The sequence below is a fragment of the Schistocerca serialis genome, chromosome 3 (assembly GCF_023864345.2).
Source record: "Schistocerca serialis cubense isolate TAMUIC-IGC-003099 chromosome 3, iqSchSeri2.2, whole genome shotgun sequence".
Classification (NCBI taxonomy): Eukaryota; Metazoa; Arthropoda; class Insecta; order Orthoptera; family Acrididae; genus Schistocerca; species Schistocerca serialis.
In genome coordinates this window covers 390154106-390167419 of record NC_064640.1, presented here as the reverse complement: position 1 = coordinate 390167419, position 13314 = coordinate 390154106, and the positions used below count along the sequence as shown (strand labels likewise).

The 13314-nt window shown below is 40.2% G+C and overlaps 1 protein-coding gene across 4 annotated transcripts in view; it reads left to right on the top strand.

Annotated features, from left to right (window-relative positions):
* The window catches only part of LOC126470232 (histone-lysine N-methyltransferase SMYD3), a 234589-nt gene that overhangs the window by 191341 nt on the left and 29934 nt on the right, over positions 1–13314 (top strand). For all 4 annotated transcript variants that reach the window (XM_050097926.1, XM_050097927.1, XM_050097925.1 and 1 more), the window contains exon 6: positions 4901–5077. In XM_050097926.1, the coding sequence (XP_049953883.1) occupies positions 4901–5077 (177 nt within the window). The remainder of the gene's footprint in view (positions 1–4900; positions 5078–13314) is intronic.

Sequence of the window (13314 nt, the reverse complement as noted above, 5' to 3'; positions counted from 1 at the left end):
TTAAATGGAATGACAATGAAATTGCATCCGGACTCAAGGATTGTCTATCGAGACTGTGTGGCTTGGAGGCTCCATGGGGAAGTGCCAGGCTACAAACCAAAAGGTCCAGAATTCAGTCCCTATTCAGTCCTTGGATTTTTCCCATCATTAATTTCACCTTGCACAGTGATTTGTAAATATGAAAAATACCAAATTGTACTGTGTAAGCCAGTTCAAAGTTAAATGACAAACACTGCAAAGCACTTTTAAAAGTATTATTTGAAAACTAAATGCAAGAAAGACTTTAGGAACGCATGAATGTTGAAAATATCTATTAAACTTGTTGGTAACAAACACACTTGACACATTTTAGGATGTTCAGAAAGAGAATGGGCTCAAAAACTCAAATTATCAGTAAACTGACAGGCAGAAGGATTCAGTGACCCAGTTGTCAAAAAGTGCCACTGATCTTCAGAATAATGACAGGCAGTGGAGCTTCCATCTGGAATTACCATAAAAAAAAAATATTTTATAGATATAACATATGTTTAGATTGATTCATGAGCACATTATCAGTCTGAAGAATATTTGTGAGGAGGAAATGCCTTGCAACAACAGCTTAAATAATACATTGCATCAAGAAAGCTCTTAACTAATTGCCTTTTTTAAAAAAATTGCATCCCTATAGATACACCCATGACTTCCACCATCTGCTGCTGTGATGTTATCTGTTGGCATTGCTAATGTTCCGCCTTTATACAGTATGAGATATTTTACAACAGGTTTTCATAACTGAAGGAATATGAACTAACAAGCCCATTGTGAAATATTATTATACTACCTCAGGAACTAACAAAAATTGCAATAATACGCAAGAAAGATTAAGTAAATTAAGAAGATCCAGATTCTTTCTTAAACTGCTAGCAAACTGTGAGCATTATTTTAAAGAACTTTCAAAAAATCAGAAGACAGTATAATTCGAATTTTGGTGCTGAGTGTTTTAGTATGTTGCAAATATGTCTGGTAACATGGGATCTGAAAATAAGCCAAATGTTCTCATGGTGCATAGTGAAGTAATGACATCTGACTGTCTTTCATATGACTGCACAGTTGAATGTGTAGTCCTGATTGAAGGACAGTCTGATTGAGCACAGCATTTGGGTCCTTACCACTACAAAACATCATAGCTATTGATTTCTTCCACTGTGGAGTATGTGAAACACAAAGCTTATGATATATTTTCTTCACCAATAAAATCTGATATTGTCAAACTGGAATATGCAATCTATTTGAAATATGCTATTTTATCTACAAATGTCTTGACCACATCTCCATTAAAAAAAAAAAAAAATTCTGTGCTCTGTAATTATTGTAATCCAAAAGTATTTTCATTTCATCTTATCAAATGTGTGATTCCTATTTATCTATGTTTCTTTCAATACTCTAAACTGTGGTTGATTCTAATTAAAAAATTATTATGCTATTTTTTTAACATAAATAATTTTTCACTTTGCTCTTCTTGTGCCTGTAAGCCAGTATGTTCATGCGTCATCTATGAAAATAACTGTTCTAGTTTTAAGGTATTATGCATGAGCAGACATGACAGTTGATTTCAAGTGACCACAATGAATGCTTTATGACAATATGGCATGTTATTTTCATACTGAGTATATTTTTATTTTGCTCTATAGCTTGCACTTTTCAGTATTTTTATAACTGTTTATACTTTATTCTCTTCAGTCCTTGCATCCAGCTAGCTGGATGTTACTTCTCTATTTTGCTTTAAGTGAAATTACAGTTTTTTCAACACTGTAACCATGTGTCCAGTACATTGGACATTTTAGCTGCCTCCAGAATTTTTTTGTCAGTGATATTTGGTTTCTACTGTTGGCTACACTGAGATGTTCGACTCACTGTGTCATGGCAGCCACTTTTGGTGATCTCTTTGCAATGACTCCGAGAAAGGAATGTAAACACAAATGTCATACCCAGTTTTCTGTTACTCTTTATTGTAGTTGTAAATAGATCCTCAAATTATGTTACAGTCTATGGAGTAACCTAATGCCATTACTTCTTCATTATTTACAAGAGTAAACAATGAAGTCCAGATAACTGGATAGAGATGGTCACAGCTTTGTTCATTTTTGATCACTGACTTATTTCTCTGACCACAGTACCTACTATAAAATATGTCTGTGATTCTTATTACTTTGTGAGATTATGAAATTAACTTTTCATTGGGAATCACAGTAAGTCTCCCACAAATATTAATTTTTAATTAGGTTTAGAAGTTCACAACATTTATTTCTTCCGAATTAACACAGGCATGAATGAACCACTCACAGAAGCTGAAATCGAAAGAGAACTGCTAATAGTAGTAGAAGAGGGCAGTGATGTGAGTGACATAGGGGACTTTTCAGATGAGGAAGATTTTGACAGTACTGCAAATACAGCTTGTGTACACCTGAAGTTCATCTGAACTGGTAAACTTAAACTTTACACCATTCTTTCATTTGCTACAGTAGATACCTTCTGAGATACATATTCAAAAAGTACTGAAGATAGGAAAAAATATTGAATTTGTAATGTTTTATGAATAAATCAAGATTTTTAACTTCAACTTTCTTGTTCCAAGATGAAACTGAAGAGAGGAATCTGTGTCCAAGCACATCAGCTATGAGAAAAGGGGCTGTTGGTAAATCAAAGGTCATACCTAGACAAATGCTGCAGAAAAAAGGATCTGTTATTGATCGAACAGCCAATATTGCCAAGAAGGAGTGATCAGTGGGAGGCAGGGAACTGTGGACATCACTAAGATATTTTGAACAATATTTTGGAAGTTACATGTGGCATATCATTGCTGAGCTGACAAACATAAAGGTCCTTCAGAGTAACCAACTTCCTCTAAATGTAACAGCTACTGAAATTAATAAGCCGGTGGGTGCACCCATAATACCAGGTTGTATGAAACTACCAATATTGAGAATGTATTTTTGCGGCAGATTGAGGGTCCCTGCTGTAACTGTAATTCCAAGGAATTTTATGTTCAGATTGAGGAACTACTTGCACTTTGTAAATAATCTGAGAGTTTCGGATGAAATCAAGGCAAATAATAAATTATGAAAAGTGCAACCAGTCATTGACAGTGTTAGGAGAAAATGATTGTCATTGTCAGCTTTTACATACCTTTCAATAAATGAGTAAATGATTCCTTTCCGTGGCAAAACATCTCTTAGACAGTATGTAAAGAATAAGTCAAATGCAGTCAGTTTGAAGAATTTTGTGAACTGCTGACTCAATGGTACTTGACTTCTTTGTTTACCACTTGGCCATCTGGGCAACCGGAGCCAGATCTCGGTTTGGGAGGTTCTGTGGTGAAGAAGCTGGTAGAGAGTATGGTTCACAGTGAGCATGTTTTGTAGTTTGATCACTACTTCACATCCATTCCTCTACTATAATACATACTGGAAAGGCAAATATATACAGTAGGAACTATTTTTCTAGCCATATTCCATCTGGTCTCAGATCAGAACTCACTGGAGACAAGGAACTGATGAAGAGAGTTAGAGGTTCCTTTGATGAGTTTGTCAAAGAAGATGAGAACATTTCCGTTTTGAAGTGGATTGATAATTGTTCAGTTATGGTAGTATCTACTGTCTCTGGTGCTTCTCCCACTATTATAGTAGAAAGGTGGGACAGAAAAGCAAAAGAATTCATTGGAGCACCTCAACCCAAATGTATCTGTGATTACAACAAATCAATGGGAGGTGTGGATCTACATGACAGAATGATTTCTTACTTTAGAATATCCACACGCACAAAGAAGTGGCCTGTAAGAGTCTTCTTCCATGCCATTGACTTGGTGATTGTGATCTCGTGGATTGAGTACAGAAAGGATCAGCTGGCACTAGGTGCTAGCAGGAAATCAGTCATGGATTTAAGGATTTTAAGATTTATATTGGTGAATCCATGAGTTCAGCTGCAACTGCAGCATGACAGGACATTTACTCTTCAGACTCTGAATCGGAATCTCATGAAGTAGTTCCTAGGAAATGCACAAAGGTCATTCAATTGCCATACAGAGATGTTAGAAAAAGTGAAAGTAGACATTTGCCTTTGTGCCCAATTATAGACAAAAATAAATGGATGAGATGCTGTAACAAGGGCTGCTAAACTAAAACCAAGTTCATATGCTCTGAATGCCAAGTATATCTGTGTATCACCAATGAGAGAAAATGTTTCTTTGTCTTCCACAACTGAAAACTGATTGTGATGCGCTACAACAATTTCAGGATTACTGATAGCTGTAACTGCTTTTCTTGTGTTTATTTTCTAATACTCTGTAAATAATGTATGTTAAATAACAATTAAAAACACAATTTTGTGTTATCAGTTTCATGACCATATATCACGAATAGTCACATTGAGACCCAGTGTCCAGCCAGCTGGACATAGGTAAATCTCCACCCGGATGAGATATAACAAAAAACTACCATTACAATGTTCATTTATGACATCCATATTCTATACCCTAATCAAAAAGTATTTTAAATAATAGACAAATTTTGCTTGGGTTTGAAGAGGTTATAATAATTTTTCATTTTCATTTTTTATAAATTTCTACTTCTGACGAAGACACATTACAATCGAAACTGGGTAACTGTAACATATCTACCAAATGCGGTCAAGACATTTGTGAATAAAATAGTATAGTTTCTTCTGATAGCAAAGATTCTGAAATCACTTTTATGTATGTAAAATGGCTTGTATCTTCATATTCTTATGTAAGTTTAAAATTGCCTGAGATGGTTAATACTTTCATGTGCTTCTGGATGCACAGTACCAGTATTCAAATTTCAGTCATTATACTTAAAATAAGGGAAAGGCATGTCATATGTTGTATGCTATTCTTCTTTTACAGGTGTTTATTGCTTACATTGATACGTTAAATTATGCAAGTGACAGACAAGCAGAACTGCAGCAAACGTATTACTTTACATGCTCATGTTTAAAGTGTAAAGACATTGAAGAAGCATGTCTTATGGACAGTATGTTATGTCCTAATTCAAAATGTGGTGCTCCAGTCACACATACTTATGTAAGTATGCTCTTTGTTTGTTGGTGTTAAAAAAAAAGCATCAAATCTCTCTTCTTTAGCAAAAGCCAATTATCTTAGAAGACCATCACTGTTAACTTTGGTTCCATTGTTCTTCACTAACATTCTGGATGAACAATACCAGTATTCAGATTTCTGTTGTTATACATGAAATAAAGGAAAAGCAAGTTCTCACCTATAGCAGACCGACATGTAGCACAGAGACACATGTAACTGAAAACAGTATTCACTAACTTTTAAGCTTTGGTTCTCTTTTTAGTAGAAAGTACACACAATCAAATACAAAAACACTCAAATGCACACTACCTCAGCTGCACTAACACAGATTATTTATTGATTGCCATTTATTGAGTGCAGTTACCTGGACTGTTGGACATGGGGAGTGGGTAGGAAGGATGCTAAGGCAGTGGGAAGGTAGCAGAGTAGTGCAAGGCAGGTGTGGGAAAGGCAGATGACTCAGCAGCTGCACAACATGACAGAAGGAGTTTCGATGGGGCAGAGCTTATAAGAAATATAGAAAAGGGGGAAGAGAGGAAGGTGAAGACCAAGAGGGAGAGGGGAGAGAAGGGATGAGGGGTAAAAAGGGGGGGAAAGAGAGAGAGAGAGAGAGAGAGAGAGAGAGAGAGAGAGAGAGAGAGAACACACAGGAAATACTGGAGAGCCAAAAACAGAAACGTGCTGGGAGGGAGTATTCAAATGGAACACATGTGAAGTAACTGCTGAAGTAATTTATGTTGCTGTATTCCACATGTATGGCAACTGAATGGTCAAGTTTCAAGTTAGCTACATTTTGGCAGTGGCCATTCATGGCAGTAGACAATTGGTTACCTGTCTTGGCTACAAAAAAATGCTGCACAGTAATTGTAGCATAGCTACTTCCATAAGTGGCCCTTCCTTTTATAGGGTAAGAAATGCCTGTGAGAAGACTGTGGTAGAAGATGGTGATCAATTGTGAGGGATAGGTTTTGCACTTGGGTCATCCACAAGGGAATGACCCATGGATTGCAGGATTGGCAGCAGGATTGGATTGGGATGGATAAGGATATTCTGTATGTTGGGTGGGTGGTGGAACAATAGTTTGGTGATATAGGTAGGATGTGGGGTAGGATATCCTTCATCTCGGGGCATGACAAGAGGTAGTCAAAGGCCTGGTGAAGGATGTGGTTGAGTTTTTCAAGGCTAAGGTGATACTGAGTGAAGAGAGTAATGCTGGTAAGATGCTAGTTAACTGCTTTACTGGTGTTAGAGAAGGAAATAGCCCAGTTTGTGTTTGTGAATGAGCTTGATACAAACCATTCAACCATGGCCCAATCCCAGAAGTCTGCCAGTAAAGGCTGTGGTAAGGTTATTGGTATATTTTGACAACTCCTACTTTCAACTGCAGATGCGGTGTCCACAGGTTGTGAGTCTGTAAGGAAGAGATTTTTTAACACGGAACAGGTGGTAGCTGTCAAAAAGGAGGTTTTTTGGTGCGCTTGATATGAACACACACATTTATAGAACCATCTGAGACATGGAGACAGAAATCTATGGAGGAGACTTGTTGAGTAGAGGAGGACCATGTGAAGTGGATTTGTGAGTAGGTGTAGACATTATGGAAGAAAGAGCAAAGGTTGTTGCCATGAGACCAGGTCCTGAAAATGACACCAATGAATCTGAACCAGCCAAGGGGTTTTAGCTGTTGACTGGATAGGAAGGATTCCTCCAGACGGCCTATAAATAAATTGGCATAGGATGGTACCATACAAGTACCCATGGCAGTACCATGGATTTGTTTATAGATTTGGCCTTCAAAAGTGAAATAATTACCGATCAGGATATGGTTGACCAAGAGGATTAGGAAAGAGGTGGTGGGTTTGGTGTCAAGAGGAGAATGGGAAGGGTAATGTTTCATGGTCGCATGGGGAGGGTTGTGTACAAGGATGTCACTTCCACAGTGACCAACAAGGAGTCTGATGGTAACAGGACATGAACACAGAAAGGTGGTGAAGGAAGTGAGCAGTGTTTTGGATGTAGAATGGGATGTACTGTCAGTCAGTATAGGCATTTGTTCCTAATCATCAACACAGTATACTTTCCAGCTCACCCATACACACATGGCCTGTGAGATCTCCTCCTCTGACACCATTGAAGCCATTAACCAGTCCCAGACCAGCACTACTCTGATCACCCAGTGTCATCTTGGCTTTGGAAACTCAACCACATCTTTCACCAGATCTTTGACTACCTCTTACCACACCCTGAGATGAGCGATATCCTACCCACATAGCCCAAAGTAGTGTTCCACTGCCCACCCAACTTACAGAATATCCTTGTCTATCCCTACTCCAATTCTGATCCTAATGCTGCACCCACATCTGCACCCCATGGGTCATTCCCCTGTGGATGAACCAGGTGCAAAACCTGTAGTATACACCCACCCATCCCCTACCTCAGTCCTGTCACAGGCATTACCTACCCTATAAAAGGAACAGCCATGTGTGAAAGCAGCCATGTTGCAATTACTGTTCAGCAATCTGTGTGTGTGTGTGTGTGTGTGTGTGTGTGTGTGTGTGTGACAGGTAACCAACCATCTAGTCACATGAATGGCTGCCACCAAACTGTGGCCAACCTCAAATGTGACCATCCAGTTGCCAAACATGCTACAAAACACAACACAAAAGACTTAACATCTAATGCAGAATGTGTGTCAGTTGGATACTCCCTTCCATCACAAGTTCCTGTGAACTGCAGAGGTGGCAGTGGTCTCTCCAGCATATCCTGTGTTGCCTAAACTTCTGCTAACATGTCTGCCACTGCCTCACCTTACTTTCTCCCTTTTCTCTTTTGTCATCCACATGACTCATTCTCCATCTAGCTTGTGTACTGTTTTCTTCTATCCTTTCTTCCCCTCCTCCTCCCCCACATGCAAGCATTCTCCCCCTCCCTCTCCCCATCACCTCTCCCTCCCTCCCTCCCCCTTTCAAACCCTCTCCCCTTCTTCCCCTCTCCCTTTATATCTCTCCCCTCCCTGTCTCTCTCTCTCCATCTCCATCTTCCTCCATTTTCCTGCCTCTGCCCTGTCTTTTTGCAGCTCTTATAACCCGTATTGCCTCAGTGTTCTCATCTTGTTGTACAGCTGCCGAGTTATCTGTCCTTTCGCTCCTGACTCGTACTACACAACTATCCATTCCTTGCCTCCTGCATCTTTCCCTATCTCCTTCTCACATCCAGGTGACCATGTGACTGCTCTCAATAATCAGTGTTGGTGCAATGGCAGTGGTGTGTGTTTGGGTGGTTATTTATGTGATTGTGTGTACTTTCTGATTTCTACTAGAAAAAGAACCAGAGCTCGAAAGTTAGAGGATACTGTTTTCTGTTAAGTGTGTCAATTAGAGATCAGAAATGGGCTCTGTACACTCGATTTAAACTTGCCTGATGGTCCTATGACATCATCTCTGAGCTCACTGTGTCTGTACACTCAGAGACTCAACTAGCAAGTCTCTGCCACTGCCCAACTGGGTTTTGGCAGGTACAAATGAAGTCTACCAGCATAGAAAGGAGACTGAGCACATAAGTTCACAAGTAAAACTGAAGACTGGCAGCATTGCCACTACAGGAGCAACCATTGGGCACATTGATTATTATATAGCAGTATAATGACTGACTTGTTAGCAATGAATATTGTTCTGTTTATATATTATTATTATTATTATTATTATTATTATTATTATTATTATTATTAGGTGTGATTGTTGAACCCTGTTGGATCATGCAAAGTTATTGTGTATCAGTCTTCAGAGTTTCCAGGCAATCCTCTGATTTTTTCACCATGGATTCTTTTTCTTTCTGGCTTCATTCTCTGGCAGTACTTTCTGTTTGCTAATTTTTTTAGATTTATGAGTGTCTGCCAAAAATGTTTGATGGACTTACATGGCCCTTTTCTAAATCTTTATTGGCCTGGTGGATGCAGGGTATTCTAGTTGTGTACCTGGTGTGTATTTATTCCAATCTTCTATTAGTTCACCTCCTCATTTCTTTTCCCTGACCATCTCCTCCTCTCCCCTCTGTCTGTCCACATCCTCCACCCCATAATCTGTATCCGTGTCTTTCTGCCTACCTCTCTCTTGTCATCTGCTCCTCCCTGTCTCTCTGACCATATCCTCTTCTCTCCTCTCTCTGTCTATTCCCTCTTCCTTCCCCATTCCCTCTCTCTCTGTTCATCTGGTTCTCCCTCCTCTCTTTCCAGCTCCCCTCTCTCTCTGTTCGTCTGGTTCTCCCTCCTCTCTTTCCAGCTTCCCTCTGTCTCTGTTCATCTACTCCTTCACCTTCTCTCTGTCCATCTGCTCCTCCCCCTTCTCTCTGTCCATCTATATGCTCCTCCCTCCTTTCCCTGTCCACCTTGTCTTCCCCCTCCCGCAGTACAACTCCTCCTTCCCACTCTGTCTGTATGTCTCCTCATCCACTCTCTGTCCATCTGCTGCTCTTCCCTCTGTGTGTCCATCTGTTCCTCCCCCTTATCTGAGCCCATCTCCTCCTGTCCTCTTTGTGTTTGTCCATCTCTTCCTCCCCCTTCTTTCTCCATCACCGCATTATTTAATTGGTGGTTCTCTCCTCCACAGTATTTCACCTATATTAAACATATTTCACACATGTTTGTGCCACATTTCACTTGTATCTTTAATTAATTTCGCCCTGCAGTTTTGTTTTCACATAGCTCAATGTTTGACGTCATAGCTCCTGAACTATATGTTGTACAATGATACAATTTGGCAGATACATTCATTGGTAGATGTGTATTTTGTCTGCAAAATGTGTTGCTAATAGAGTTGGTAGTGGAAATGGAAATCAAGTCCCATGCTTCTTGACAGAGCATAGGGGAAAGATGCGGGAGGCCCTCACTGCTGTACTAGGCAAGGTCCTAATCAAGGTGGTTTGCTGTTGCCTTCCTCTGACCATAATGGGGATGAATGATGATGATGAAGATGACACAACAACACCCAGTCATCTTGGGGCAGGTGAAAACCCCTGACCCCGCCGGGAATCGAAACCGGGACCCCATGCTTGGGAAGCGAGAACACTACTGCAAGACCACGAGCAGCGGGGAGAGTTGGTAGTTAAGAAGTAATAAATTGAGACGTTATGGCTGATGCGGCAGTTTTACCATGAGAACAGCGATGAACTTCTTCCTTTCATCATTTTGTGAGGGATGTCAATGAGAAAATTCTTGTAAAGTTTTGAAATTACATGTTAAGTTTGTTGCAAGTCACTGAGTGCTCTCATTCTCAGATACTATATGAATATAGTTCGGCTATGTACACATCATGAGGTATGCTTCTTTTCACCACCACCACCACCTTTTTGAGAGGTACATGTTTCTTACCCCCAAAATGGTTCTTTCCAGACAGTAAGTGATATGTGCCCCCCCCCCCCCCCTTCCTCCACACACACACACACACACACACACACACACACACACACACACACACACACACACACACACAGGGTGTCTCAAACATTTTGGGTCAAATTGAAACATCTGATAGTGGGTCCACAACCAACTTCTTTGAGATAGGGAACCAGTAGTTGGAAATGCACATTTATTGTGTTATGGACATACACAGCTTACATCACATAACAACAGTCCAGCTCATAGCAGTTGTCCAAAACGATGACCACCAGTCTCAGTGTATGTATTGCAACAGCGCATTCAATTCTGTCATACTCTCACAAAGATCCCGGATATCTGTTGTACACTGCAAGAGGCAGTGGGTGATATTCAGCATCCACTCCTGATCACAAACAAGACATACTGTACACAACTTAGCTCACAGGATGTGTGTCATGCGACAACTGAATGCATTTCAGTGGTGCATTAATCTGTGCTGCACGCACACCACTATTTCTGGTGTCAGTTGTCCATTGCATCAGACAGATTGTGACATGTCCATGGTGAGGTATGTTACTGTGTGTAGTGCATGACACACAGTCAGAGATGGAATGTTACTTGTCACGAGAGTTGGCAGACATGCATTTAATGTATGGTGTTGCAGGCTGTATTGCATCAAAGCAGGACAAATGAACAGAAAACACTTTCCCAACAGTCATCATCCTAACTGAAAGGAGTTTGCCTCCATGGATACTAACTAATGAGATATGAGGTCATTCACTCCCCAGAGAGCTGGCCACAGTCTCCACCAAAGACATGTCTGAACACCACTCTGTGGATTGTGTGGCCAACCACCCAGCAATAAGCATGTGTCAACTTTCCTGTGGAACACACACTTCAAAGGATACAGTGTGGAAAGCACTGGTGGAACATGTAATACATGCCTGTCACAAAGAATATGCACAAGCACTGGGACTAGTGGATTCTGAGCCCTGCCTTCTCTCCTGTTGATGGATTATCCAACACAGTACTTTAGTGTCAAACTTCATACAGTTTGTATTGTTCATGAACGTGACTTCATTCACCCATGATGGTGTTTTTCAACAGCCATGTCTGGAGTGAGGACGATCCCCATGCCATGCACTTTGGTGGCCACTAGCAATGATTCTCTGTCAACATGTGGGCAGGCATTGTCCAAGATAATCTATTAGGACCTTACTTGCTGCCTCCCCTCCCCATTTGACTGGACCATGTTACATGGTGTTCCTGTGAGATGTGCTGCAACAGTTCTTTGAGAATGTGCCCCTTGTTGTCCATGAAAGGGTGTGGTTTCCACTTGACAGTGCACCAGCCGCCTTTGATATTAATGTCTGCGAGCACCTGAACGACACAAACCCTCATCATTGGATTGAGATCTGGTGACTATGGTGGCCAGGGTCAGACTCTGTGAAAATTCATTCTTGTGCTCACAAAACTAATCCTGGATGATGCAAGTTGTGTGAACAGGAGTTCTTTTGTCTTGGAACACAGCATTTCACTCTTGACAGCAAGCAGTCTGTGTCGTAGGCTTGGGAGGACATACATCAGATGTGAAGTCAGTCAGAAGTTGGATATAGTGTGCCACAAGACTCATCCAACCAAATGACTTTCTTTAATTGCACCATAGTCCAGGTTTCATGGCTTCGGCACTGTGTTTTCCTGTTATGAGCATTTGTATCATTGATGTGGTGTTATGGAATTCCATTTTGCCCTGCAATTCCCATCTTACGGAGCTCCCTTCATGTTGTTTTGGTGCTGTTAAGGTTCGTAAGTGCAACATTCAGTTCTGCAGTGACTTTTTCAGCAGTTATCCTCTTATTTTTCATCACAGTCCTCTTCAGTGACCATCTGTCACGATAACTTAACACACACTTTCATCCTTATTGTGACTTAGTAGAGGATGTTTTTCCACTTTATCTATGTAGGCTATAAATCTTGGATACAGTGCCTCTTGACACACCAAGCACTTTGGTTATCTTGGTAATGGAAGCACCCACCATATGAGCACTAATAATTTGCCCATGTTTGAATTCACTGAGCTCTGACATAATGCACTCACAACTACACAGAGCACTGTTCTGACTGTATCTCACACTTGCCATGTATTGAGGAAATTGTACAGGTGCCGTTCATGATTAAATACAACAGCATCACCTGCAGCTTGTGGCTAGCATCTGCATGTATGTTCAAGCATGCATTTCTCTCAGTGTTTCCATATTTTTGTCCAACCCACCCCTGTGTGTGTATGTGTGTGTGCAAAAAATGCTGTAAATTTGCTTTAATATTTAATCTCTATTCAGAGAATGTCTAACAGTTATGTTGTTGTTTACACCCACTGTTGACATGTTACTGACCCTGTGGCAACAGTATAAGAAAATAGGACATAAGGATGAAGTGTGTTTCTAAATGGTGATTAATTATTAAAATAAAGTTACAGCAGTCTTCAAAAAAGTTACAGAAGTGAATGATAAGCTGCAAACTTGCTATTAGCCAAAAAACACAAGTTGTCATGGCTAAAAGAATACAAAAATAGTGCATTTTTTAACTACAGGGACAAAACTGTAAAGTTGTTCTGTACTCTGTCTTTGTTTGAAGGAGCACATATATTTCTTTTTCTCGTGGTAGAATAAACAAGAATACAACCATTTTGTTTGCATTGCAGGAACTGTGTATGTTATTCATTTGAAGGGTGGACTACAGTATTGAATTTTTTCCAGACATCACTCATCCTGTGACAGAGCACATTTGTAATTTTATACACTGCATTACTTAATTTTCATCTGTCACCCTCCACAGACTCACAAAAAACAGC